At 44.9% G+C, this 24,515-nt stretch overlaps 1 protein-coding gene across 5 annotated transcripts; it reads right to left on the reverse strand.

Moving 5' to 3' along the window:
- Positions 1-1,521: 1,521 nt before the first annotated feature.
- fam131ab (family with sequence similarity 131 member Ab) lies at positions 1,522-24,307 on the reverse strand. 5 transcript variants are annotated; one of them, XM_071471696.1, is made up of 6 exons: positions 23,752-24,307; positions 19,800-19,939; positions 14,456-14,549; positions 14,106-14,288; positions 8,617-8,748; positions 1,522-6,538 (listed from the first exon to the last, which is right to left on the reverse strand). In XM_071471696.1, exons 3-6 carry the CDS (start codon positions 14,523-14,525, stop codon positions 5,883-5,885), a joined length of 1,041 nt encoding a protein of 346 aa, XP_071327797.1. In that variant the 5' UTR covers positions 14,526-14,549; positions 19,800-19,939; positions 23,752-24,307; the 3' UTR covers positions 1,522-5,882. The 5 variants fall into 5 exon arrangements, with proteins under 5 accessions (XP_071327797.1, XP_071327799.1, XP_071327794.1 ...); XM_071471698.1 differs by lacking the exon at positions 23,752-24,307 and adding an exon at positions 23,082-23,250; XM_071471693.1 differs by lacking the exon at positions 19,800-19,939 and having other exon boundaries at positions 23,632-24,307.
- Between the last annotated feature and the right edge of the window lie 208 nt (positions 24,308-24,515).

Raw genomic sequence — 24,515 nt, forward strand, 5'->3', positions numbered from 1 at the left:
TAAACAAGAAGAGTTTGATTCTCTTGGTTCGCAGAGGACCCAGATTTCATAGGTACCTAATGTACCGACCTTACCTTTTAGCGTGTGTCGTTCCCTGGTCTGTACCCTCCCTCGTACATGACCCATCAACAGGGTGGCCTTACTGGACGTTAAGATGGCTTTTCTTTAACAGTCTTCTGTCTGCAAAGTCAGGTGCAGGTCATCACTCAACTTCACCTAATAGCATGAAACATGGAAAAGAGAAGCAGCCTTAAAGGTGGCAATTCCAGCAACACAGTCACATCCTGATAACCCCTGAAATCAAGGTCATAAGCTGCAGGTGTGCTGGTCTCATTGAGGCCCTCCTGTAGATCTCAAGCTCTGTTGGATGGTGGCATTTAAGCACTGAGAAACATTAGGCCTATATGTATATGTAACTTAAATGATCAAAAATTAATGGAGTTGTTATCATCACGGAAAAACAGAAACATTACATCATCATTAAATCCTTAATGACCTATGTTTGACAACAATGCTGTCTCTTTCGCTCCTGAATCCTGAAGAGAAACAATTTGAAATCTCTAAGATGAGAAGATCGATACCACACTTAGTATGGAGCTAGAGGCAGGAAGCTATTAGCCTAGCTTAGCATAAAGGCAAGAAGCAGGGGGAAAACAGCTAATGTGATTCTATCTTGTTCATTAACAATCCTTTTATCTAACTCTTGGTGAGAAATATTTTTTATTGCCTTAGCTTAAACACGTTTTATCCCCTGAGGTGACAGATGAGTCGTTTGGTACAATCATACATCTCAAAATACAATATGACAGAATCTGAAACCAGGTTATGATTTTACCTGGTTGTGCTGTTACACTATAATGTTGTAATGTTGTTGGATACCCAGCATTGATTTCCCATGGTATAAAAATTATCTTTTGACTTTTATTTGCTCGGTGTTTCAGAGCCGTTTTCCTTCCACTTTTATATTTTTAGAAACCTCATCATGGAGCATCTTATTCACACCAGACGTGTGTGTGTGTGTGTGTGGGAGGTCCAAATGTCTAAAAAAAACCTGATGATCATACACACACACACCCTCCAAGCCCTGATTTGAAATCCATCAGGTCCTGCTCTGATATTTCCCTCCCCTCTCCCTCCCAGGACCACCAATTGGATTAGAGCGCTCCCCAGGGCCCCGTGATGTCATGGAAAAATGAAATACTCACTGCTGTAGAATCACTAAAACCAGCCCGACCTTGTGCGGTTTCTCTCTGACTGCCGACCTCTGTCCTGGTAATAACTTAATAATGATGATGTCGTCATGTCAGGGGGCTAATTGCGGCAGGCTTTATGGTGTGTGTACCACAGTGAATATCCAGCAGTAAATGGTGTTGAAAGAGGTGAAGTAATAGTTCATTATCTAATTACAGCCATAAAACACTATGTGTGAGATGAATGTAGATTTCTATGCTCTCCTCTGCCTGTAACTGTGGTTCCTACAACATTTAAAATAACACATCACACCAGATTTTTCTCCTTTTTTTTTTTTGCAAAGAACAGTAACAATATTTTATTAATTTTATCAATATTTTTATTAATTGGAAATCATATCAGATGCAGCAAACAAAGATTCATTTTTTCAAATCCAAGGTGGCAATATTCAAATAATTACATTCAGCCAAAAGAGGAAGAAAAAAGTATTAAAAAGGAAAAGAAGACGAGAAAACGAAAGAGACAGGATTGAGATTTCAGAGGGACGAGAAGGTCGAGTGTGTGTTTGACTGATGCTGATGGTGAAACACAACCCACTGTGCAGTGGATGGGACAGTACATTCATTTTAGGTCATCTGTTTTCCTCATACCCTGTTAGTTCATAGTGTCTTTGTCTCTGTTGGTGAGCTGTATGGCTTTGCTGTCTGAACTCTCACATGCTGTCTTTACTGTAAGTCTCTTTCCATTGTGTGTGTGTGTATGTGTGTGTGTGTGTGTGTGTGCCTGGTGTCACTGTGTGCACCCAAACCCCCCGAGGATTGTGGGACGTTTTAATTAAGACGGTGTAGGCTAATGTGGGTTAAACACAGACCATGTCTCTGTGTTCGCTTCCTGCAGCAGTTTTCACACCCTCAGCCTCAGTTGTGTTTGCAGGTTTTGTTGTAATGTTCACCGCTGGGACCCGGTGGTGTGGTGAGAGCGGTCCCCGGGCCCTTCGGCTTTGTTCTAAAATGGAAAATAGGTTATAGGCTGGCAGGGCCCCCACCACCGACTGAATATTCATGCGTGCCCTCCTGCCTTGACACTGTCCGACAGATGTTTTGATGTCTTTTTATAGCTCTGGGTTCTTCCGTCACCATCACACACACACACACAGAATCTGGAGCACTTCTCTCTGATAAGTATCCAATGTCAGCGTTTGCCTGAAGCAACAAACTAAAACACACTGCCCAGGGACACACACACACAAACAGACACACACTCAGACACACAGAAAGGGAGCTCTAAAGACATCTGTCTGACTCAAGGACAGCGTGTTGTTCTTCTCTTACTGGGCTACGAAATGTTATTAATCACTTCCAAACACAGAGGCGAGCAAGAAGCACCTCCCCGTCATCACCTGTCGCTTTCCACAGAACGCGAGGAGTTTTCTGGGACAGCTAACCTCAAAAGATGTCACTTAGAAAAAGCGAGAGGTGGGGGGGGGGGAGGAAGGGAAGGGAGGGTGCAGATGGAGTGAAGGGGAAAAAGACAAGAGGGCACAAAAAAAAGACAGGGGAGAGATACACATCTCCTGTTCGTCAGGCGGTTTTATAATCGTGGGCTAATTGCCTGTCAGCAAAGGTAGCACTCAGATGTCCTCTTAGTTACGTAATGAGCCCCCCTGTGGGGATAGATGAGGGGGGAGGAGGGGGAGGAAGGGGCGAGAGTGGAAGCGAAGAGGAAAGGACGGAGACAAAGGAGAGGAGGAGGAGGCAGGAAATGACAGGACAGAGACAGAAGGATGGAGAAGGGAGACATTCATCAGGCTGTCTGTGTGTGTGTGTGTGTGTCAGAGGGAAATCTGCTGTTTCTATTCTTATGAGGACAAAATGTTCCCACAAGGATAGACAGACGAGGAAACAGGAGCAAAGGGGTCAGTGTTAGATTTACGATGGGGTTAAAGTGAAAATTTGGTAAAATGCTCATGTGAGAGAGAAGAAGACAACTGAAATGAAAAATGCATCACATCAAGGTGCCCGTCTTCTCTCTCTCACACACACACACACACACACACTTTCCCGGGGAGAGGATGGGGACGCTCAGAGAGACAGACAGAGTGAAATGCACAGCGGTGGACGGGGCGAGCTGATAAATAGAGGGGGAGGAAATGAACAATGCTGCGCTCGCGTCACTGCGCCCGGACAAAAGCACAACCTCGCCTCGCCAGCATCGCCCGGCTTTTAATGTCAACCAAAAGGACAATGACGCAAACGGGCCCGCTGTAACCTCCAGCTACGGCGGGAGAACACACACACACACACACACACACACACAACAGATGCAACAGGATATGTAGCATTCAGTGGCGTTTTTTTCTCTTCTACTCTTGCTCATTTCAAAAGAGGTGAAGGAGAAGGAAGCCAAGCTTTGGCCTGAGTGACAGAAAGGAGACAGAAAGTGATGATGATGATGATGATGATGATGATGATGATGATGGTGCAACTTGGGAGGTCAAAGGTGACGAATGAAAGGCACAGCTTCAATGGTTCCCCCTGAGTTGTCACTGTCTTTTCAGTTCTCCTGACTGAGACTCCCCATGTTCATGTAGTCTATAAATCAGCAGATTTAACAACATCATCCTTTTTTTTCTGTCTTAAGACTCTTCATCACCTCGTCCACTGTATGCTAGATTTTTTTTCAGCCTCCAACGAGAGCTCAGCTACACCAGACACTGTTTTAAAGGGAATCGCTGCGTTGGAGGGGTTTTGGAATGAATATACAGTGCAAGCTCCTGGAGGAGCTCGCTGACATCTTACAATACACCAACACACTCGCACAAAAACATCCAGACTCACACATTGAGGCTTTTCTAAACAACATAAAAGAAGGATGCAGGGACTGGATCTGTGCTTTAATTATCTGTAGAAAATAACTACGCACACCAGGCTTCCTCTCTCTCACTCTCACAAACACAAACACACAAAGATCCACACACACACACACACACACACACGGAGGAGTTGAGTGATGTTATGCGTGCGCCAGGATGCTTTGATGCTCTGGTCCAATGGGATTTCCTGAGTTGTATGAATGACAGTCCCTCTGGGAGAACCTCAACAGGGGCTCCTCACATCGCCATGGAGATGGGAGTTTCTGCATGTGTCACATAAACATGCCCTTTAGCAAACATCATAGAAAAGAAGGAAAAGTATAGAATAAAAGGCAAAGCTTTCCAGGAGTCAGTATGAGAGGGAGGGAAGAAGAGCGCTTTGAATTTTTACAAAAGAAAAACAAGAGCTCTTCATGAGGATCATGACAAATGGCAATAACAAACCGTATCACAGTATCCTCTTTTGAAATAAAAAATAAAATAAAAACTTTTTAGTTCACATTTGTTTTGTTGTTTTTGTTTTTTTTTTGTTTTTTTTTCCCAGTAGACTATATCACACAGTGATAACAAAGAAAAGGAGAAATCTACAGCCACGTTAGCTTCGTGCAAAAAACCACATACACTGGCACGCCGCATAGGCAAAGAGATCAAAGCAAGACAACGCATACAAAAATATAGAAAATCTCCGATGCAACTTCATCTCTTCGCAGAAAAGAAAAATGTTTCCTGTCTTTTCAACCTCCGCTACTTCCTGCCACACACTTAGCGTGGAAGGGTCACTTCAGGAACATTCTCTTTGTGTTTGTTGTTGTGTTTGTTGTTGTCGCTGCTGCTGTTGTGTATTTTTTTGTTGTTGTTTTTTTAAGACAACCAACGTTCTCGTGTCTTCCATGCAGGAATCCACAGAACCCCCCAGAGTATCCAGTAGCTATAGTTGATCATTATGGCAGATGTCCATCATAATGATGTTTGGAATAATGTGGACAACAACATATTTGAGTGATAGAAAACTAGTACAATAAAAGCATATCATTTCTATCATATCATTTGTGACAAATCTTTTTTTAAACTTTGTTATTTTAAAATACATACTATGTCCCGTCACTTTGAAGACATTCCAGCATTTGCTCATAATTGGTAGTGACAGGGTTAAATAGTTTGGCATACTCAGCAAGCCATGCCCAAATGGATGCTATTTTGTCTCTTGCAAAGGAGGAGGGTGGGAGTCGAGGTGGGAAAGGGGAGGGGCTGGGTGGTGGTAAGGGCAGGTCCCAGGATGCAGTGTCAACCTGCCCTCCCGTGGGAGGTGGGCGAGGGGTTATACAGAACAGCTGACATTACAAGACCGGGTCAGCCCCATCGATTTCAGCACTTGCAAAACACATGCAAAGATAAGTCAGAGTCTTGGACTCAGTCATTCTGTCCGCCGTTGGGCGGCGTCCATTTTTTTTTTAGAGTCACTTTCACAGGTAGAGACGGAGCCGAAAACTGAGAGCGTCATACCCACGAGTAATAAGTCGTCGGAGCGTTGTCACGAGTCCAACACTCCTGCTCTCACACCGATAAAAAAGATTGTTTGGACGCCTTGAAAGAAAATAGTTGAGACATCGAAGGGGGACAAGGCGAGGTGGAGAGGAGGGTGGAAATGCTGCGAGTAAGGCAAAGACGGATGATTTACATTTCAGTCAGAGGAGAAAAAACAAAAAAAAACACATGCGCAGAGGTTCAAACTTTTCAGACTTGGTGGAGGAGGTGATGCAGAAAAGAAAAACCTCCAAGGAGCTCGGAGGAGTTAAACACTGAGGTGAGGAGAGAGGAGTCACTGGTTGTTTGGCGCTCCCGCCCTCTCCTCCTCCTCCTCCTCCTCTTCATCCTCCTCATCCAGCGACACCACCCCAGAGGAGGCCACGTCGGAGACCCTCCTGCGTGGGTCGTAGTCGGGCGGGAACTCCACCCCATTTCCCTCCGCCTCCACCTGGCACACGGTGCCCTCGTAGTCCTTGCAGGGGGTGTCGTCGTCCTCGCCTGGTGACAGGTACGTCTCAGAGTAAGACATGGAGTAGCAGGGAGAGTCCTGACCCCCGCAGGGCCTGATGCCCCGCCCTCCCCCACCCAGGCTGTGGAAGGCGCAGTCCCCCCCGCCGGGTCCATTCTGCCCCGCCCTCTGAAGTCGGGCCAACAGCTCCTCCCCTCCCTGCAGCGCCGACAGGATCTTTGCGGCGAGCTCGGCAGCGTTGCTGTGGGAGTGGGTGCTGCGGTGGCCGCCCAGGTCACGCAGCAGCGGGTGGTGCTCGTCCAGGCTGCAGAGGCTGGAGCACAGGGTGTCCGGGGAGCCTGCCGTGGGGGAGGGCTCGCCGCTGCCACCTCCCTCTCCGCCTCCCCCTCCGCCTTCGCAACTTGGCCCTCGCAGGCCAAGGTGTTGGCAAAGCTGGCTGTGGATCAGGTCCTTCAAGTAGGGAGGATACGAGGGCACATCTAGAGGGAAGGATACAGACTGTGAACATGAAGTCCTGAAGGAAGAAGAACAACGATAAGAGAAGAAACTTGAGAGGAAACTGTCATGTTTTCTGCAGGGACACTGACTGAGTGAGCATCAGACAAAAAAAAAAGAAATCTTAAAACTTCCCAGTCACTATTTACACCTTTACTCATTTAAAAGTACCCTGTGGAGCGTTCTAACACTAGTGGTCCAATAGAGCAACATTTTAAAGAGCAGGTCTCAGTTTTGTTTGTGTCAGGTTTGACTAACACATGGACCTGCCAACAGCTTCCACTGACTGATAGTTGGCAGCAATGGTGCAAAAATTTGTACCAGCACATGGCAGAGGAAGAGAAGCCTGCTAATTAGAAAACACGGATGTAAACAAAGCAGGAGGGGATCATTCAACATGTCTGTTAGGCCTAAAAGGTGTTCACGATACATCCTGTTGAAATATGCTGAACTATACTCCTCAGGGCGTCCACAGGTCTGATTTTGCGAACCTGCACCTGAAAGCTTGGGACCAGAACCAACCTGTTATTATCTCTGAATCAAATCTGGACCTGACCCCTCCTTTTATCATAAGTCCCCTGACCTGACCCACACTGAGCATCAGTTAGACACATAGACTGCGCAGTTGCTCACTTTAAAACTGATCCAGATAAAGCAGGGTTTGCATGACGGCTGGTCTGAGGTTATGTCAGATGGTCAAAACACTCACTCGGTCAGCTCCCACTTGTTAATGTAATAAAACATGACACGGAGAAGACATCGGTCCTCACAACTGTCAGCCGCACTATCAGTTCTGAAATGATGATGAAATGTGTTGTAGGAATTTACAATTTAAAAAAAAAAGCTAATTAGGTTTCATTACACTGGTTTAGATTTATTTTTAAAAAAGCTGGACCTCTTTCATTTATATTTTCTGTTTAATTTTTTTCCTTCTCATGTTTCTTTCATCCACTGCCCGCACTCATTACTCGTTACAAATGGAAGCCAAACTTGTTTATGTTAAATTGGTGACTGAATAAGTCAGATACTATTAAATAACAATTTATATGATTAAGGAAGAAAAAAAATACCACATTGAAGTAATAGTTACCACAAAAAAAAACTGCAATACATTGCATTTACTGTAGTAACAGACTCTGCAGCCGGATGTGCTATGTAAAGAAAATGCCAACGAAATGTATGAAAAATCATTGTTAATTAATTAATTAATAGGGTATGAAAAATACCAGCAGTGGAAAATGATGAGAAAAAAGAAACCAAGTAATAAAACAAAAAATAAGAAATGTATACAATATACCAAAATAATTTTTGTGACATACAGTAAAAAAATGTAGAAATATCATTACATCAGTAACAAATTAAACAACTTAATACAATAGTCCTAAGAAACCTGCTGCAAAATCAAAATATGATGAATTTTCCCCTTTGATTTTCTGTAAAGTTGTCAGTACAACAGCAATGAAGGTCAAAATCTATGTGACAGTTTCACAGTCGCATTGACTCAGATCAGGTTTCATGTAGAGTTGATTAATGTCACTGGTGGACGTGAAACTCACTGTTCATTCACTAAATGGTCTTTACAGAGGGTAAGAAGACAGACGGAGACAGGAGGCTACTGCAACATCCCTGTGCTGGATGTTATTAGCTGCTGCACCGGTTATTGGTGGTTCAGTGTAAACAAAATGAAACCTGGTACACACACACACACACACACACACACACACGGTCAAACACACAGTATATTTATAACCCCCTCACACACCATTCTCACGCAGACACTGTCTGTGCAGCAAAGGAAATGATATTAAACTTGCAGGAGGGATATCAAATTGCGCCAGGGAACAAAAAAAAAAAAAATGTGGGTAGAGGATGAAAACTAGGGCACTGGGACAATGAACAGCACAGAGAGAAAGATGGATGAGGTGGAGGGCATGTGGTGGGGTATTAAGAAGGAAGGGCACAATATGAAGGAAGTAAATGTGATTTAGCTTTACCGCAGCTATTGCAGTGTAGAGATACACTGTGTGTGTGTGTGTGTGTGTGTGTGTGTGTGTGTGTGTACCTGTGCTCTGTGTGGTGGGCTCGTTGGCAGGCACAAAGTCTTCGTCATATGAGTCATCGTTGGACTCGTCGCCGTCCACAGAGGACCAGGCTCTCAGCTTTGCCTCCGCGATGGCGAACTGCTCCGCCACACCTTCAAAACACACACACACACACACACACACACACACACACATGAGCTACACATGTATGCAAGCAAATACATGGTTGGCATGGTAACAGGAACACAGAGAGCCGTTATTGTGTCTCCATGTCATGAAGCTCTTTTTGATTGGCAGGTGCGTGCACAGCGTAGCGTCAGACGGGTCAGGGAGAGCGTTCCCGTTACAGTCAATGTTCCCCCGCAGTCATTTGGCCGGTGCACTTAACATGGCCGTCACTGAGAGTTTGACAGTGTTGTTATGCAGGTTGCATTCCTGTGGCTGCACTGAGTTCGAAGAAGCACAGACAATATTTGTGCGTCAGACGAAATACCAGGAGAAAAACACTTGTTTCTGAATGTTTTTATACAGACGGCAAAAAAAAGAGCAGATCACTGATAAAGTGCAGCAAAAAAAAAAGCATTTAGTCAGGTGGAATTACTTGTAGTTGCTCACATGGTGAGTTCAGCATATTGTACATTTCTGGAGCAATAACTCCATCAGCACAGCAGATCAATACCATTCTCACCACCCTGCTACCATCAGAAATGCTACTTTCATTCACTCGTCTTTCCATTTTGACATTTTTCCCAATAAAAATCAACATGCTCTGATTTTTTTCCCCACATCAAAAGACTGCTAATAAAGGCTGGAATTAAATTACATTTAATTTGGGGAAGACAGAGGGCAAATTAATGATTGCATAAAAAAATGACTGAAGATACGTTGTCGTCCTGACCTCTGTGTGTGTCGAGAAACAGGAAGCATTAGGAATAAAAGCCAGACTCTCAGCATCTGAGGTGGATAAAGGCTCCAGACAGTACTTGAGGACTTTCAGTACTTCAGGTTTATTTACAAGGCTTATCTGTCTGTCTGTGTGAAACCACTTCAGCTGCTTTCTGTAGCTGAAAATGCCTCCATACTGCAACGTAATCCTACGATATGTGATTTACTAACGCCTGGATTTTAAAATCACAATCTTAGAAAGAGCGAGCTGATATTTATCACTGCTGATGTGGGTATTTGCTCAGGACGATAACGTCTGCGACTATACTAATAATGAGACATATCACATGCAGGTAAACGCACACATAGTGGCCCAGAGAGAGGACATCACCGTCTGTGTTTGGTTGACGTGACTCAGCACATGTCAGAACCAGTAACCCACAAGGTCCAAGTGACCAATCACCTCCAATTATCATCAGCAGCTGACCAATGAGAGTCTCTTCATCTCCCTGTGTGCCCTCTTCTTCTCAATCCATCTGTTTTGTATTCCTCCCTATTCATCCCGCTCTCTCCTCCACGTCCTGCTTTTCTTCCAATCGTCTCTCTCAATAAAACGCTCTATCGACTCACCTCCCTCCCCCTCCTTCCTACTGTTCCCTTTTCTTTCTCCGAGCAAATCTTTCAGCCTCGTCCCCCACTTCTCATTTTGATTTCTATCTCTCTGATTCTCTCTCTTCAGTCCCCCCCCCCCCCCCCCCTCTCTCTGTGGTTATTGCTCAGTATTCATGTGTTGTCTCCCACAGAGAGAGATCGATGCTCTCATTCATCTTCCACTGTAGCTCGGCCCTGAACTCTCCTCACAGACATTGTCACATCTTCTGGCAAATGCTCCTCTTAAGTTCTCCCTTGAAAGCTTTTTTTTTCCAAACTCAGAAGAAAGAGTGATTTCACCTGAATACATACAGTACTTTTTTTTATGTCACTGACCCACATACTCACAGAAACTGGGATAAAGGGATATTGTACACCCACAGATAGACACACACTTAAATCCACCATTCCCAGCAACATGTAGGAGGTGACCTAGTTTGATGCTGAACATAAGAATATTTTTCAACAAGCAACAGGCAAAAACATGATGCAACAGTTTTACACCTGTCAGCGCTGATATTTTTCTCAGAAGTATTCAGTTGGTTAGAAGTAAATGTAAACATCTGCAGAACATCTGGTCCGGTTGAGAGGGGGAGAGATTATTGTAGACGCCACAATTTACTGATGTTCCTGAATGCCTCATGTGTAGGCTTGAAAAGAGTGAAATAATGTTTGTTATTCTAATGTGTAATGTGACACGTCATCAACAAATCATCACTTTTTTATCCAACAGACACGGAGCAACACTAGCATTCAGTTGGAGTTGTGTTTGTAATTTTCTAATGAATCAGGTCCTTCTACTCTATTTTTTAGGGGAACTGCAGGGTTGAGAGATAATTTTCTGCAGGTTTGTCACCATGGGTAACCCCTCTCACATTACACACAGCAATGAGGTCCATTGCTAATAAAAAAATATTGATTACAGGCGCTTTAGGAAACACTCATGCAGTCTGAACACCGTGCCGGTTTCCCAGTTTTGATGATCCAACAGACTTGTTTGCTGCTGGGACAGTGTAAACCCGAGGAGCAGGTCTGGTCTCTGCTACACTCACTTTACAGCGCACACATTCACACATTTCACACACAACGACTTTTAACATACTGTCTTCCTTACACACTGGCTCTGTCTCTTTCATTTACACACACACACACACACACACACACACACACAGTGACATAAGCCTCTCTGTGTGTCGGTCAAGGCTGGCAGCCAGTTTCATGCAGCACGGAGAGACACTGCAGTGTTACAGAAATATGTGTGTGTGTGCGTGTACTTGTAAACATAGTGAGGACCAAAAAAAAAAAGCATTTTCCTAACAGAGTGAGGACATTGTGGGAAAGTGAGGACATTTTAGCTGGTCCTCACTTTCTGACCTTCAAATAGCTGTCTGACGGTCAAGATTTGGTTTTAGGGTTCAGGTTAGAATTAGGTGTAGGTTGTGGTTAAGGTTAGGCATTCAGCTGTGATGGTTCGGTTAGGGAACGTATTTTATCAATGAGTGTCCCCACAACGATAGAAGTACAACTCTGTGTGTGTGTGTTGGCAGAAGTCAGTCTGTCAATAGGACAACCACACCTTTCAATTTCAATTCTCAGAGTGGCCCCTACACTCTCTCACTCTCTCACACACACACACACACACACACACACACACACACACACACACACACACAGCGTATTCTACTGTAACTAGATTTTATACACACCAAAGATTCACTTCACACATTCAAACACGCTCACTTGATGTGCTAACGCGCTCGCTGACATTCACGCAGTGTGTCCAGTCACCCACAGGAACAGCGTCACCGCGTTACAAGGAGACAGTTGACAAAAATCAAAGGAGTCAGCACAAGTGGCAGTTCCCTGATGGGGGTCGGTGCACGTTGATGATGTAAGCTGACGAGACAAGGAGAACTATAATGCACCAGCGCCACTGTTGGTCAACTCATCAAATATAGCAAAAGGCTGCACAGAGCATCAGGGGGAAGAGATCCAGGTTTTGTGCCATTTACAACCAAGCAATGTATGACATGAATGACCAGGTTCAACTCTTTTAAAAAGACCATCTATGGTGCTGAAAGACTCTTTAAAGAATATACGAAATGCTTGATTTAAAAAAATTAAATAATCATTTTGGTTACTTTGAACTTCATCATTATAGTCGCACATAACCAAAGAACACTGAGGTGGATCTTAAAGAAGAGAAGTCCTGGAAATAGTGAGATAAAAGAGAGGACAGAAGAAAGGAAGGAGAACAGAGGAGGCACGGAGGAAAATCGCTCAGTCATGGTGGCACTAGCCAGGAGCAAAACCTTACTGTGCAAATTAACCTTGAGAGTCTGCATTGCAGGGAGCGAGGGAGAGAATGGAGGGAGAGCAGGCAGGAAGGACAGGGTGAAAAAGACTGAATAAAGGAGGAGATAAAGAGACGGGCAGAGAGGAATATTAAAGGAGGGCACAATGTGAATGGGAGAGATGAGGAAATTAATCGAGGGGGGGGGAAGAGTGAATGAAAGAAAAGTAAAAGATGAAGTGAGTGAGTAAGAAGATAGAGGAGACGTGAGCAGAGGAACGAGGATCTATGTGTGTGGAGTCAAAGAGTTAAGAGCAACAAAAATGGCTGCAGAATGAGAGACCTGGTACAACTGAGGGCCAAGTCAGGCAGGTCCAGTAAAGCTGCTGTCTGGGCTCTAATTCTCATCCAAAGTTTTCTGACATGCAGCTTGAAAGAGACATTTCAACTTGTTGGGTGGATTTTTTTCTTAAAGGGACAGTCCACCTGAATCAAGATCAGTTTGTCAAAGTTGTCAAGATGAGCATGACTCAGCCTGTGAGCAGCTGAGTAATGTTTTCTGTGGTTCTGGAGAGAGTTTGACAAAATAACCTTGATGATGTCACAGTGATGGATGTTTACTCTACCAGACAGGGAGGGTTTAATGACGATGATAACTTTGCATTACGGGAACTGTAGAAATGAGGTGTTTTGGACTTTGACCAAGAAGAATGAAAATGAAGCCAACAGTGAAGAGCTAAAAGCTGCAGTTCCTCTAATGACCACTAGAGCCTGACTCCAACAGTGAGTCAGTCTCCATAGACTCCCATGTTAAAATGTCCAACTTTACAGCAGAAATAAGCATGTTTTACAGCCTGGTACAAAAACAGTCTTGGTCTCTAGAGCTATTTTCCTCCTTCATGACAACTGTATGGTGGTGAATCCTTAAATAACTCACCTGTTTACCTTTTATTAAGGCTTAAAGTGATGTATAATTGAGGGTGTGTTACTGGTGGCTGGTCACTTGATTAGATTTTGGCTATTCTGTTTTTTTTTAATCTTTCTCTTGTGGGCCCCACAACTTTGAGGAAGGGAAACACCCTTTAACAATGTGGTCACTCATTTTCTTTACCCGGGTACGATATCAAAAGTGCATTTTAAAAGCAGGTTTAAAGAATGAAAGTTTCTGCTTAAAACTAGCATCTAAGTAAAAAAAATATATTTTTCTGATATCCGTTCAAAACTATTTCTGAAGCTGTGTTAAGTGATTTTCCAGTATACCACTGTATAATGTGAAAAAACAAGGCATGTTTGAAGCTAAACTCTCTGTCTGTCAAACGCTTGCTCGGAAGAATTTTCTTTTAATTATTTCAGTATTTGAAACATCTTGATTGTAACTGACTGGAATTAATGACCAGATAAATTTTCATCTGCTCCTTTTTGATCATTTTCAGCTTTTTGTTATGATAGTTTTCCATTTAATTAGGATGCCTTCTGTGATCTTTCATCATTAATTCACACATTTTTCAGAAACCCTCTTGCCCTAGGTGTGTGAGTCATCTCTTCAGCGTGTTTGTTTTCAGCTGGCCTGCACACATACAAAAAACTCTCTTTCAGAATGAACTCGAGAGTGTGGCCCAGCAGGGTGTTTTAATATTCATGTAATAAACAAATCCCACGCACAGTCAACACAAGTCTTACCAGCAGCGAAGCGTGCCTCCTGTTCTCCCTCAGTGAGGTCAGAGTAAGAGTTGAAGTCTGATTCAAGGGCTGCTGGAGTGTCCATGGGCTTACACCAGCCTTTCCACTCTATCAGATGGGCTACTCTGCCCTGCGCCATGGCTGTAGGCTTGGTCACATGGTCCTTCACTACCTGCGAAATTCCTACAAGGCAAACATTAGGGGTTAGGCTACAGTATGACCTTGTAATGATCCAAAAGTCTTGTCTTGTTTGGGCCCCACTGTACATGCGTCTACAGTGTGTACAGATGTATGTGTTTGTATATAAAGTGCACTTGGGAACTTGCTTAGGTGTTAAACGTTGTACTCACCATGCAGGGAGGATCGTGCTAATGCAGCAATCTCTTGAATGGTAAGAGCTCTTCTTGATTTTGGTAACATTTCAACGGTGTCATCAACATTCACCTGCAATGACAAAAAAATAAAAAATAAAAGTGTGAATATGAGGAACGCTGGTACGTTAGCTCATCTGAGCATGAATGAGAGCCAGCCTCAGTCTGAATACATCCTGCTCTGACTCACTGGAAAACCCTGCGTTGTCTTTTGATGGAGGATGAACTCTGTGTTCAGAGTACTTCAGCTACTTCAAGGCCTTGGAAACTGAAGGTTTTCCTCTTTATGCACCAATTTATGTTTAAATAAGTCACAAGTCACACACACACACACACACACACACACACACATACGCTACTCATGAGTAGAACTACGTTTATGATTGAATCATGTAGTTTTTGCATGTTGTGTAGCATGTTATAGCATAGTAAAAACTTTAAAACAATTATGACCTAACATCTGTTCAACTAACATCTGGTTTATATTTGATTTTAGGCAAGAAGTGTAGACAAACAAATATCTAAACAGGCAACAATAACAACAAGCCAGTGATACTGGTGGCTAATTGTTAGTTTTAGTGGTTTGTTAAATTAGCCTGCTGGCTAATTAGCAAACAAATAGTTCAGGTGACTGAGCTGACTCTTCTCAAACTACAGCTCAGAGTACTTTGCTGCAGATAAGGATGCCTGAAAAGAAAAGGAAGTATATCTTTGGGCTGATTGGCTGCTGTATATCTGGAAACAGCCAATACCAAAGTGGATCTCTGGTGGCGCCAGATGTGGCTGTTTGGGTATTTTTAATGTAACTGTAAACATTGAGTTAATTATATAAGAGAACGTCTTTAAAGAAGAGTGATGAAGCTCTGTGTCCACACCTAACTAGGTAATGTCCCTGCTAAACAGAACCAGACTGAGGGCTGAAGATGGACCCCCTCACCCTCCTCATCCTCTGTCCATCAAATCTGTCTGCGCTGTAAACTCAAACCGCAGGGGGAGTATCAGGTGTTGACCAGTTCCTTTGTCTACTAACCCTTTTTATAGCCCCACCTGTACTCACGTGGGAAACAGGCACGTCAACATTAAAGGCCACAAGCTGAGCTGACGCTACCCTGTTGTTACTCAATATGGGTCAACACACACGGCTGAGCGAGCGACTTGATGACTGCTTTTAGGCAGACGAGGGCATCTCAACAGGCACAGATTGTGTCCAGTCGCGTGATGACTGCTCTAGTTTCACCTGTTCTCATTTAGAGACACAGCACCGAGCTCCTTGCTTTGCTAGAACAACTGAACAATTAGTGAACATATAATGTATTTGTATTGTTGAGTCTTGTCTTCTTATATTTCTCCCTTTTCATTGATTCAAGCCCACATATTGAAGTGAATGAGAAAACATCAGATACTGTGATGAAGTTAGCTCATCCCAGAAGCATCACTCTGACCTTGTCCTTTCCATTTAACAGCATGCAAATAAAAAAAAACAAACAAACAACAAAATTATCTGTCGGAGGGGTCCTGTAAGAGCGAGGGGGGATCCCGGGCTTGTGATGGCATCAGCAGCTGCCGCGAGGCGTGATAATCCTCTTGTGCCGCAGAGCAGCTCACAGATCAGAGGGAGGATAATCTGCTGGAGACGTGACATATACCCTCGAGGAGTGTTAGAGCGATATATTGTTTTGGTTTTATTGTTTTAATTAAAAATCAGACGTCAGGCAGATAATGTTGTCCACACATCCAGTGATGGGATGAAAGGTGTTTGAGAGACACAAGAGCAAAATCTGGTAAAAACATGTCGCCACTTTTGGAGTTTAGAGGCACAAAATAGACTGATTTAGGTTTGAATTAGTACGAGCTTTTAACAACCTGCGCTGGAGCATCACCCTCTCACACAGCTTCAGTTAACAACACTGCTGGCTGCCGACTCTGCTCCTTCATTCAACCCCTCCCCCCTCCGGTCCCCCACTGCCCTACTGAACAGCAGAGCGAAGACATGAGCAGTGCTCAGAACAGATCGGGAGCTTCAATGAGACCACTGTGCCGTATCTTTTCCATCACACACCCCCAACAATATCCACGCAACGTATACACACACACACACACACACACCGAGATGCATCCTAACATTATAACCCTTAAATTTAAAGCTAAATATCCTAAACTAGCACATGCATCACACTCATCCAGGTGTCTGGCCCTAGGAAGAAAAGCTGCACAAACCAAAATACACACATAAAGTCAGGAAACCATAAACCGTCATGGTCTGGTGAAGGCAGACAGTGGAGAGGCTGTTGTGATGCTGCTCAGGTTCACGTTCAGCTTTTAAATCATTGGTTAACTGTCTGTGTGAGTGAGCGCGCTAGACAAACATGGCCTGGAGACAGTGCAGGGAAAAACACAACAGATTCTTCAACACAATGCACCTGTTAGGAGTCGAGAGCAGGCGGGCAGCAGCCTGACAGCGGGTGACTGGTGACTCCCTGTCTGCATCACCTTGAAGCCAACACACACACATGAAAGCACACTTCAAGACTTTCAGCTGTTTTTGTGTTTCAGGATTGAGGCTCAATTCAAAATCGTGATCTAGATTTGTAAGTAAAAGAGCAGATAAGTAACCCAACACAACTTTTTAGGCTTTGTTTTATCGCTAGATCCAGCAAACCCTTTGTGTTTCTGCACAGTTTTAACACAGCGCCACATCTAAGTGGCTAAGATGTGTTTGTATTTCTGCTCTAACTGAGGTGACTTCACAGCAGAAATCTAACTTGAGTCATTGTACTGGATGATTGGAGCATGGATTCATTTATTTATCAAGCGTCAACTGCAAAACACAATGGCATTTTTGCCTGTTGCTTGGATCGCTCTTTCAGTTCTTTGTCAAACACACACACAAACACACAAACACACATACACACAAGCATATGTGGAATTCATTATCCCAAACTGTACGAGCCATGAATGGTTTCAGTGGAACAGACCGGCGTGATATCTGCTTCGCCAGGTGGAAAGTAACCTGAACATCCTTCTCCTTCGACATGCCACGTTTCTGCCTGGATGTGCATACCTCTCTCTCTCTCTCTCTCTCTCTCTCTCGCTCTCGACTTTTCCACAGTGGGAAAATTTCTATGGCAACCGGTCGCCATGTAACAATTCCTCCTGGTATGCCTGCACGTTTGAATCGCTGATGATGTCACACGCTCAGAACAGCAGTCAAAACAATGACTCTTGCACGTGCCTTCCTGCGTTCACTTCCTGTGGACGCTAACAGAGGCGTCAGAGATGAGGCCTTCGCATCATCGCAGCCAAATTCAATCTCACTTGTTGCATTATAAAAGGCGACAAAAATCTGAATTATTTCCTAATACAAAATTGTAGCTGATGTGTGTCTTTTTTTTTTTTTGAAAGCATTCGGGAGCGCTTCCTCTTTAAAACAGATGTGATAAGATCAGCGGTCCAGCCAACCTGTCTCTCACCACGGCCAGTATTCAATAACAGGCCTGGCCGTGAAGACTGAGAGGCTGCATTTCATAATGGATCACTTAGGCACAGCTAATCGTCACCTGGCTGGCTCACTGTGACACATCAGATTCACACCCAGATGGTGCGCCTGATGGATGGATAAAAGAGGCAAGGTGGATTCATCATCCTCATTACCATCACCATCATCATCATCTCTGAGAGAATTATAAGCATCCTATTATCTTAAAAAGCACAAGCAGTATTTTGCCTTGAGGTCCAGAGATGCCACATACAAATACAGTAGGTTATATACTGTAGTATTAAATGGCCCCTTCAGAAAGGTTCCCTCCCAAGCATTAGGTTCAAATACCCCTGTGATTACAAGACAAGAGAACACAAGGTCTTTGTGTAGATTTAGAATTTATTCTCTAAACTGAAGGGCTTCTTAGGTTGTGATGGTTCTTCCTAGAGCCACCACAATAACCAAAAAGCAACTGTTTTATATATATATATTAAAATAAATCATTGCTATCAGGGGGGTTCCTGCCAATATCGGGAGCAGGTTATGTGCTGTTTGTCCACCTGTCTTTGCCAAAAAAAAAGAAAGGTTTTACACTTCTAATAAACATTAAGTAGCTACTATAAATGCAGCATCTCAGTCAGTACAATAAGTCTCACTGACTGCACCTCTCAAGAAGAACTGTCGTGTTATATTTTGTCCAAAGGCGAGAAGCATTACACTCTGTATCACTGAGATCCCATTCATTTAAAATCCTAAATTAAAAAATTAATTGCTAATTACACTGAATGACTTGCAAATAATTAGAGACCAACTGGTTAACACTAATGAAAACTAAAATGGAGAAAGAACTCAGAGTTGAAACACACATTAAAGACTTGGATGGCTTGATTAATAAGGTAATTATTAAACCAGGAAGGGTTGAGAAAATAATTTTCTGCTTCATGTGGCGCATTACATTTCAGACTGTCGGCTCTGATTAGCCATATCTGGAAGGTGCCAATCTAGGTTTTGGTGCACTAGGTTGCTTGTGTCCTTGCGCAAATCATGTGAAGCGATGTACACAGAGCATCCCATAATTCAAGTAATAATAAAAACACATGTCTGTAGAGTATTTTGGTGCCTCACAGTTAGCCTATTGGAGATGTCTTTTCCTTACACAATAGGTAAAATAATAGTCCAGGCTGATTTAAGACCTTTTTATTAGTTATGTGATATACATATTACAGCTAAAACTGAAACACCAAATATTTAGCATTCTAGACCTACCTGAGGTGCTTTAAATCTGTTATATCGGCCTATCTTAAACTGAATTTATACAGTAGGCTGTTCTCATATATATATATTTATCCTTTTTTTTCTAACTATTGCTGTAAATTAAAGGGTCACAACAGCAACACCTGCAAAAACATCTTCATTGTTCTTTAATAAACAGTAAAGTTGTCTTTGTACAACCTGTTTTGTTTCAGTTGTGCCAGAATTCATAAATCTCATATTAGAAGAAATGGCCTACAACTTTTTAAATAACTGTTGTCCAACCCTGATGTAGAGAGAGCAAAAGTTTAGCATCCAGGCTAATTACTGCAAAATGTCAATTTTGCATGAGTGGGTCTGTTCTCTTAAGTGGTGCCTGCAGACTTATATCAAATTTAATGCGTCATTTGCTTAATTTAAATCGCCATTGTCCATTATAGAACACTTAGAAATATCTAGTAACCTATGTTTTAATGATAAAGTGGAGAATGCAGGAGGTGTCAGTTGAGCTACATTAGCTTGGCTATGCTACATTACAAAACCAGACCAATGTGAATTTTTTTTTAACAGAGAGAGAAAGAGAGTTAAGGGCACCTCGCTGAAGTCCAGTGCGCCCAAAGGTGCTGTCAGAATCAGTCTGCGCGCCAAGCAGGTCCGCGTGCTCCCCAAAAGCGCGAGGTCAGACAGGGAGCTTGCCGCGCTCCAGTCCACGCGCAACGAACCGTCAACCGCCACTGTCAGGAGGAAGAGAGCCACGTGAAGGTGATAGCAAATGAACAGTCGTAAAAACTCATAGCAGCTCCGCACCATATTATGGCTCCAAACTGGAATAAGGGTGATATTATGACAACAACGCTTCCACTTTAATGTGGCGGTAAAACGTTGTTGTTCATAATACATGTGTTTCTGTTACTACAACAATTACCAACTATGAGTTTGAAGGATTTGGCCAATCCTGTTGCGTTAAGGTCATAGTTGCAGTCACCATGCCGACCCATACCCATGACCCCAGGGCAGGCACTGAGGGGAGATGACCATATGAGGGAATGTAATGTTGCCGTATCTCACTGCAGTTTCCCCCCAAAGAAAACCACAAACACACAGGCTACATATCACTTAGAAAAATACCCCCAAATAAACACACCAGCCAGTTTCCAAGTTTCTTGCAAAAGGATACGTCGGCTGCATATCAAACAAACAATGGAGAGGGGGGTTGTAAGCAACTGTGAAGCACAGAGATTCAAATCTGAAAAAAAAACAAACTCAAATATATTTCAAAGGAAGTTGTTTCAAGATTTCATGTATACATTTGAAATAGCTCTTTACAGCACCATCAAGATGTGGTCAGGCTTTCAGTGAGAGTGCTGTAGAACCTAAAGAGCGTTTTAGGCTTGTACCATGCACTTTCAGAGGGTTGGTTCTGGAGCACCCTCCCCTTCCCTTTATTATGTATGGCACAAGTCTAAGTGGTGGGCTCGGCCGTCACAGAACCCTTTATTGCAGCGTACTCTGTAGAGACTACTTGTAGTGAGATAACATAGGAGGGGCGGCGGGCGGGGAGGCCTGCTTCCATGCACTTTGAAGCCATGCCATGTCATGCAGGTGCGGCTCTGGCAGCAGCCCAAGCCTGGTTGATCATTTATGAAGTTTGTTTTGCTTTGTCATAGAGGAAGTAGCAGTGTAAATCATAAAAAAGCACAGAATAGGGGACATGCCTGTGGTGGCGTTATGCAGTTTTACCCCCACTTCTTGTTTAGGTAATACACACTGAGCAACCTCATGGCTGCACACGTCACTGTAATGGCCTTCACATGTAGGACTATATGAGTTCACCCTTTCTAACAGCTGCCATTGCCATGACCTGACAGCGGTGTGGACCATGAGGGACCAGAGGTGCTTATCAACCTGCTGCTGTGGACTAGGCCTGCAACAGTCAACACCCACAGCGCTGCAGAGCGTTTCAGCAGCTGGACAGCTCATAGCTGGATCTCCCTGCTCAGCTCCCCACACATGCACACGCCCGAGCATTCCTGCGTGTGCTCGTCACTCTTCAAAATCAGATTTGCAAAACCAGATTAAGAGGCGGGCCTCTAAATGTCAGTGCCTGGCTCCTCTTTCCAGCCCTCCACTGCAGGGAAGCGTTTCCAGTTACTGTCGGTGAAAAGAACAACTCGCTCATTAGTCGCCAGCACCCATCTCAAATACTGAGCCCGGTATGGAGAGCGATCACCCCCCCACCGGGGCAAAGACCTGCCGTTTAACGCGCAGGGCTCAAGTTGCCCCCCAGCAGAACTCAATATGTGCCATTTAATTGGGTGTGATGAGATCAGATGCCCGGGGGGGTGCATTGTGTAGGTGGATCTGGGGCATCTCGGTCAATGACGGTATTGTTTAGAGGAGTGAGAGATGCGCCTGGGGTGATGAGCAGGAGGTGACAGTCATTTGAGCTGTGCAGCCCTCTGAGGGATTTTCATAGCGGCACGTCAGCAGCTGATTGTCAGAAAACGCTCATATTTCGCAGGGGTTGGCCACGGCCTCCTCCCGTGAGCCGGCGAGCGTGGATTCAGTGGGTTCACTGCGACACGCAGCAGCCCGGCTGCGCACAGCTCAACAGGAATATTGTCGCACTGATCCGGGTAAATCACTGCTGCGCATACAGCAGCCAGCCAGAGTCAGACCAAGTGACTCTGCTGAGGGCTAGAGCTCAAATGAAATGGACATAAACACGAGTAATGGAACAAACGGAAGAGTTGCATTCTGGGTGAGGAACGAGACACATAACCAGTGTTCATCTTCTTACTGCAACCTGTGGCGGCTCTGTTGTGGGGGCCTGCGGTCATCCTCCATCATCCTCCATCATCCTCCATCTGCGGCTCATCTCCTCACAGTTTTTTTTTTAATCTTAATGAATCTTCTCCTGTGATATCTGAAACAGAGCCGCGGCTCCAAACGTGTCTCCTCCTCCCTCAGAGCAAACGAGAACTGCGTTCATTTTATTTCATTTTTATTTATTTATTTAACCTATTTTACCCAGGTCTCTCTCTCTGTCACACACACACACACACACACACGCCTCTCTGTGTAGCTCCCGTTGTCGTGGAAACTGCAGATAGAGACTCTCAGGTCTTTCAGCTCTCTGAGAGACTCATCAACACAGTCAGGTCAGGAGCAGCAGCAGCGACGTGCCACACACTGCAGGCTGCGGGGTCGAACAGGTGGCTGCTGTTCACCTGCTGGACACGACACTCCTGGTGAACGTGCAGGGGGAGGTCTGTGGGACTGCAGGACATGTCCTTACGCACTCCGAGACAAGGAGACAAGGCGCCATAATCATCAAAGTGACTGAGGCCACAGATTACACAACCAATTAGAGGCGGGGCGGGATATGACTGACAGCTCTCAGCCTGGAAGGTCGCATGTTTACATCACCCCAGAAAAAAAAGATGGATGGATGGAAATGTGGGACAGGTTTGATTTATGCAGGCTACATTGGGGGGGGGGCAAGCGTCAGAGGTCGGGGTTGCACATAGAGGACTGGGCCCACGGCGACATTCGGCCGCCAGTGGGGCGGGAATGGGAGACACGTACAGCGAAGGTGTAAACAACCGTGAGATCAAGTGGATGCGGTGGCAACAGGAAGCTTGTTTCTTGGCAACAAGCAACTATTGCTGCATGTGTGCATGTGTGCGCCGAGAGGCTTTGATGGAGTCCGTTTAAATCTGCACATCCGCGAATAAAAACTCATCCATGTGTTTCACTTAATACCAAGAAGAGATCATCCCGGGTTGCTTAGAAATACCGAGGGGTGAAGGCAACCTCAAGATTTTTTATTTTCTTTGCCTGATCGCAGGTGTAAGGAGCAGAAACGTGTCCTACCTTGCAGCTAAACTGGGTCAGCGCGGTCAGAACCATCGTGTCCGGACGCGTCTTCTTGTCACAATAAAAAAAAAAAAGCCTTTTAACAGCGCATCCTTCAATGGTGTCAAGATCGCCTCTGCCTTCTCTGTCTCTGTCTGGCGTGCTCACCAAAAAGCTTCTTGCAACTCTCGTAGCATCGCGATGTTTAGGCTGCAGATACCAGCCCCCCCTCCCCATAAGCCCCCCCCCCCCCCCCCCCCCCCCCCCACCAAAACGCTCCCCCCTGCGCACAAACGCACCATTTCACCTCTAACAGACTGAGACTGTTTAAACTCCACACATCTATGAGGATTATTAGATGTCGGCTCCTTATTCGTGTGCATATGACTCAGCAGCGCTGTCATGTGTCTCACATCCCGGGCACAGCATGCTGAGCACCGCAAGCCCCCAGACTCTCTGCGAGCCTCTGCACCCGTGGAAGGCTGCAGCAAAACAAATGCGAAAAAAAACCAACCATCAGGCTTCCTCCAGCGTGCTTTCTACAAGAGCGAATTAAAACAACTCTTACCAACTGGCGCTTTGGAGCTGATACAGCCCATTCTCTCAGCTGCATGTAGAGCCTTTTAGGAGAGCAAGCTATCAATATTTCTTTCCCTAATTTCCTTGTGCTAAGAGACGCCCAGCGTACCTCACTGATCGAAAGCCTCTGTCACTCTCCTCATCTACGGAGGCTCCGCTGGGTTCCGGTGAGAGCTCAGACCTCCGGAGTGACGCCGAGGGCGGGGGGGAGTCCGGGCATCACTTCTGCTCCGTGTTTTCTGTGTTGTTGACTTGCTTCAAATCCATATATATGCACATATAAATAAAAGTATGATGTTTATTTTTTACTTTTAGTTGAGTCTTGTGAGTCTCGGCGCTACGTCACCGGTTGAAGGGTCGTGTCCTGCGGTTCAGCACCACGGCGGACGGACAGCTCTCTGCCAAGCGGCGGGGGCAGCATGAGTTTCCGTCCCGGCCTGGCAGCGACAGGCGCCCGGGTTCCCCTCTCGGTCACAGCCGGTCAGTTCCACAAGCACAGCACGCCACGCCACGCCACGCGCCGCGCCAGCACGGATCTCCGGTCCCTGTGCGCCCCGTGTGCGCTCCCGGTCAGGCGGTGCACCACTGGAGGACGACACTTTGATACAAAAATCCCACGCTTTGCCGCTTATATACAGCCCACACGGGTTTCCGCCTCCCTGTGCTGTTTTTCTCCGCTAGGTAGAAGCGGAAGGAGACGTGATTGGCTGGTGTCACCTTACATGGCAGCCGACATGGGGAGAAGGGCGGGGTTAGCGGCGAGAGCGCAAGAGGAGCAAGTTGTCAACTAAGGGATTGCGTTTCCCCTCATCTATACATCAGCTGACATAATGATGAATAGGGAACATAGTGCACATTTCAACAGGTCGAAGA

This window comes from Trachinotus anak, unplaced genomic scaffold (genome assembly GCF_046630095.1).
Source record: "Trachinotus anak isolate AG129_WGS33_773 ecotype Australia unplaced genomic scaffold, CSIRO_AGI_Tana_v1 ptg000034l, whole genome shotgun sequence".
NCBI classification, from domain to species: domain Eukaryota; kingdom Metazoa; phylum Chordata; class Actinopteri; order Carangiformes; family Carangidae; genus Trachinotus; species Trachinotus anak.

Excerpts from the sequence above, each read along its gene's own strand:
- fam131ab (XM_071471693.1), bottom strand. The coding sequence starts at position 23,676 with ATGCAGCTGAGAGAATGGGCTGTATCAGCTCCAAAGCGCCAGTTG. Across the intron at positions 14,550-23,631 it reads CAGCTCCAAAGCGCCAGTTG|GTGAATGTTGATGACACCGT; the intron begins GTAAGAGTTGTT and ends TTGTCATTGCAG. Across the intron at positions 6,539-8,616 it reads GCCCACCACACAGAGCACAG|ATGTGCCCTCGTATCCTCCC; the intron begins GTACACACACAC and ends CCTTCCCTCTAG.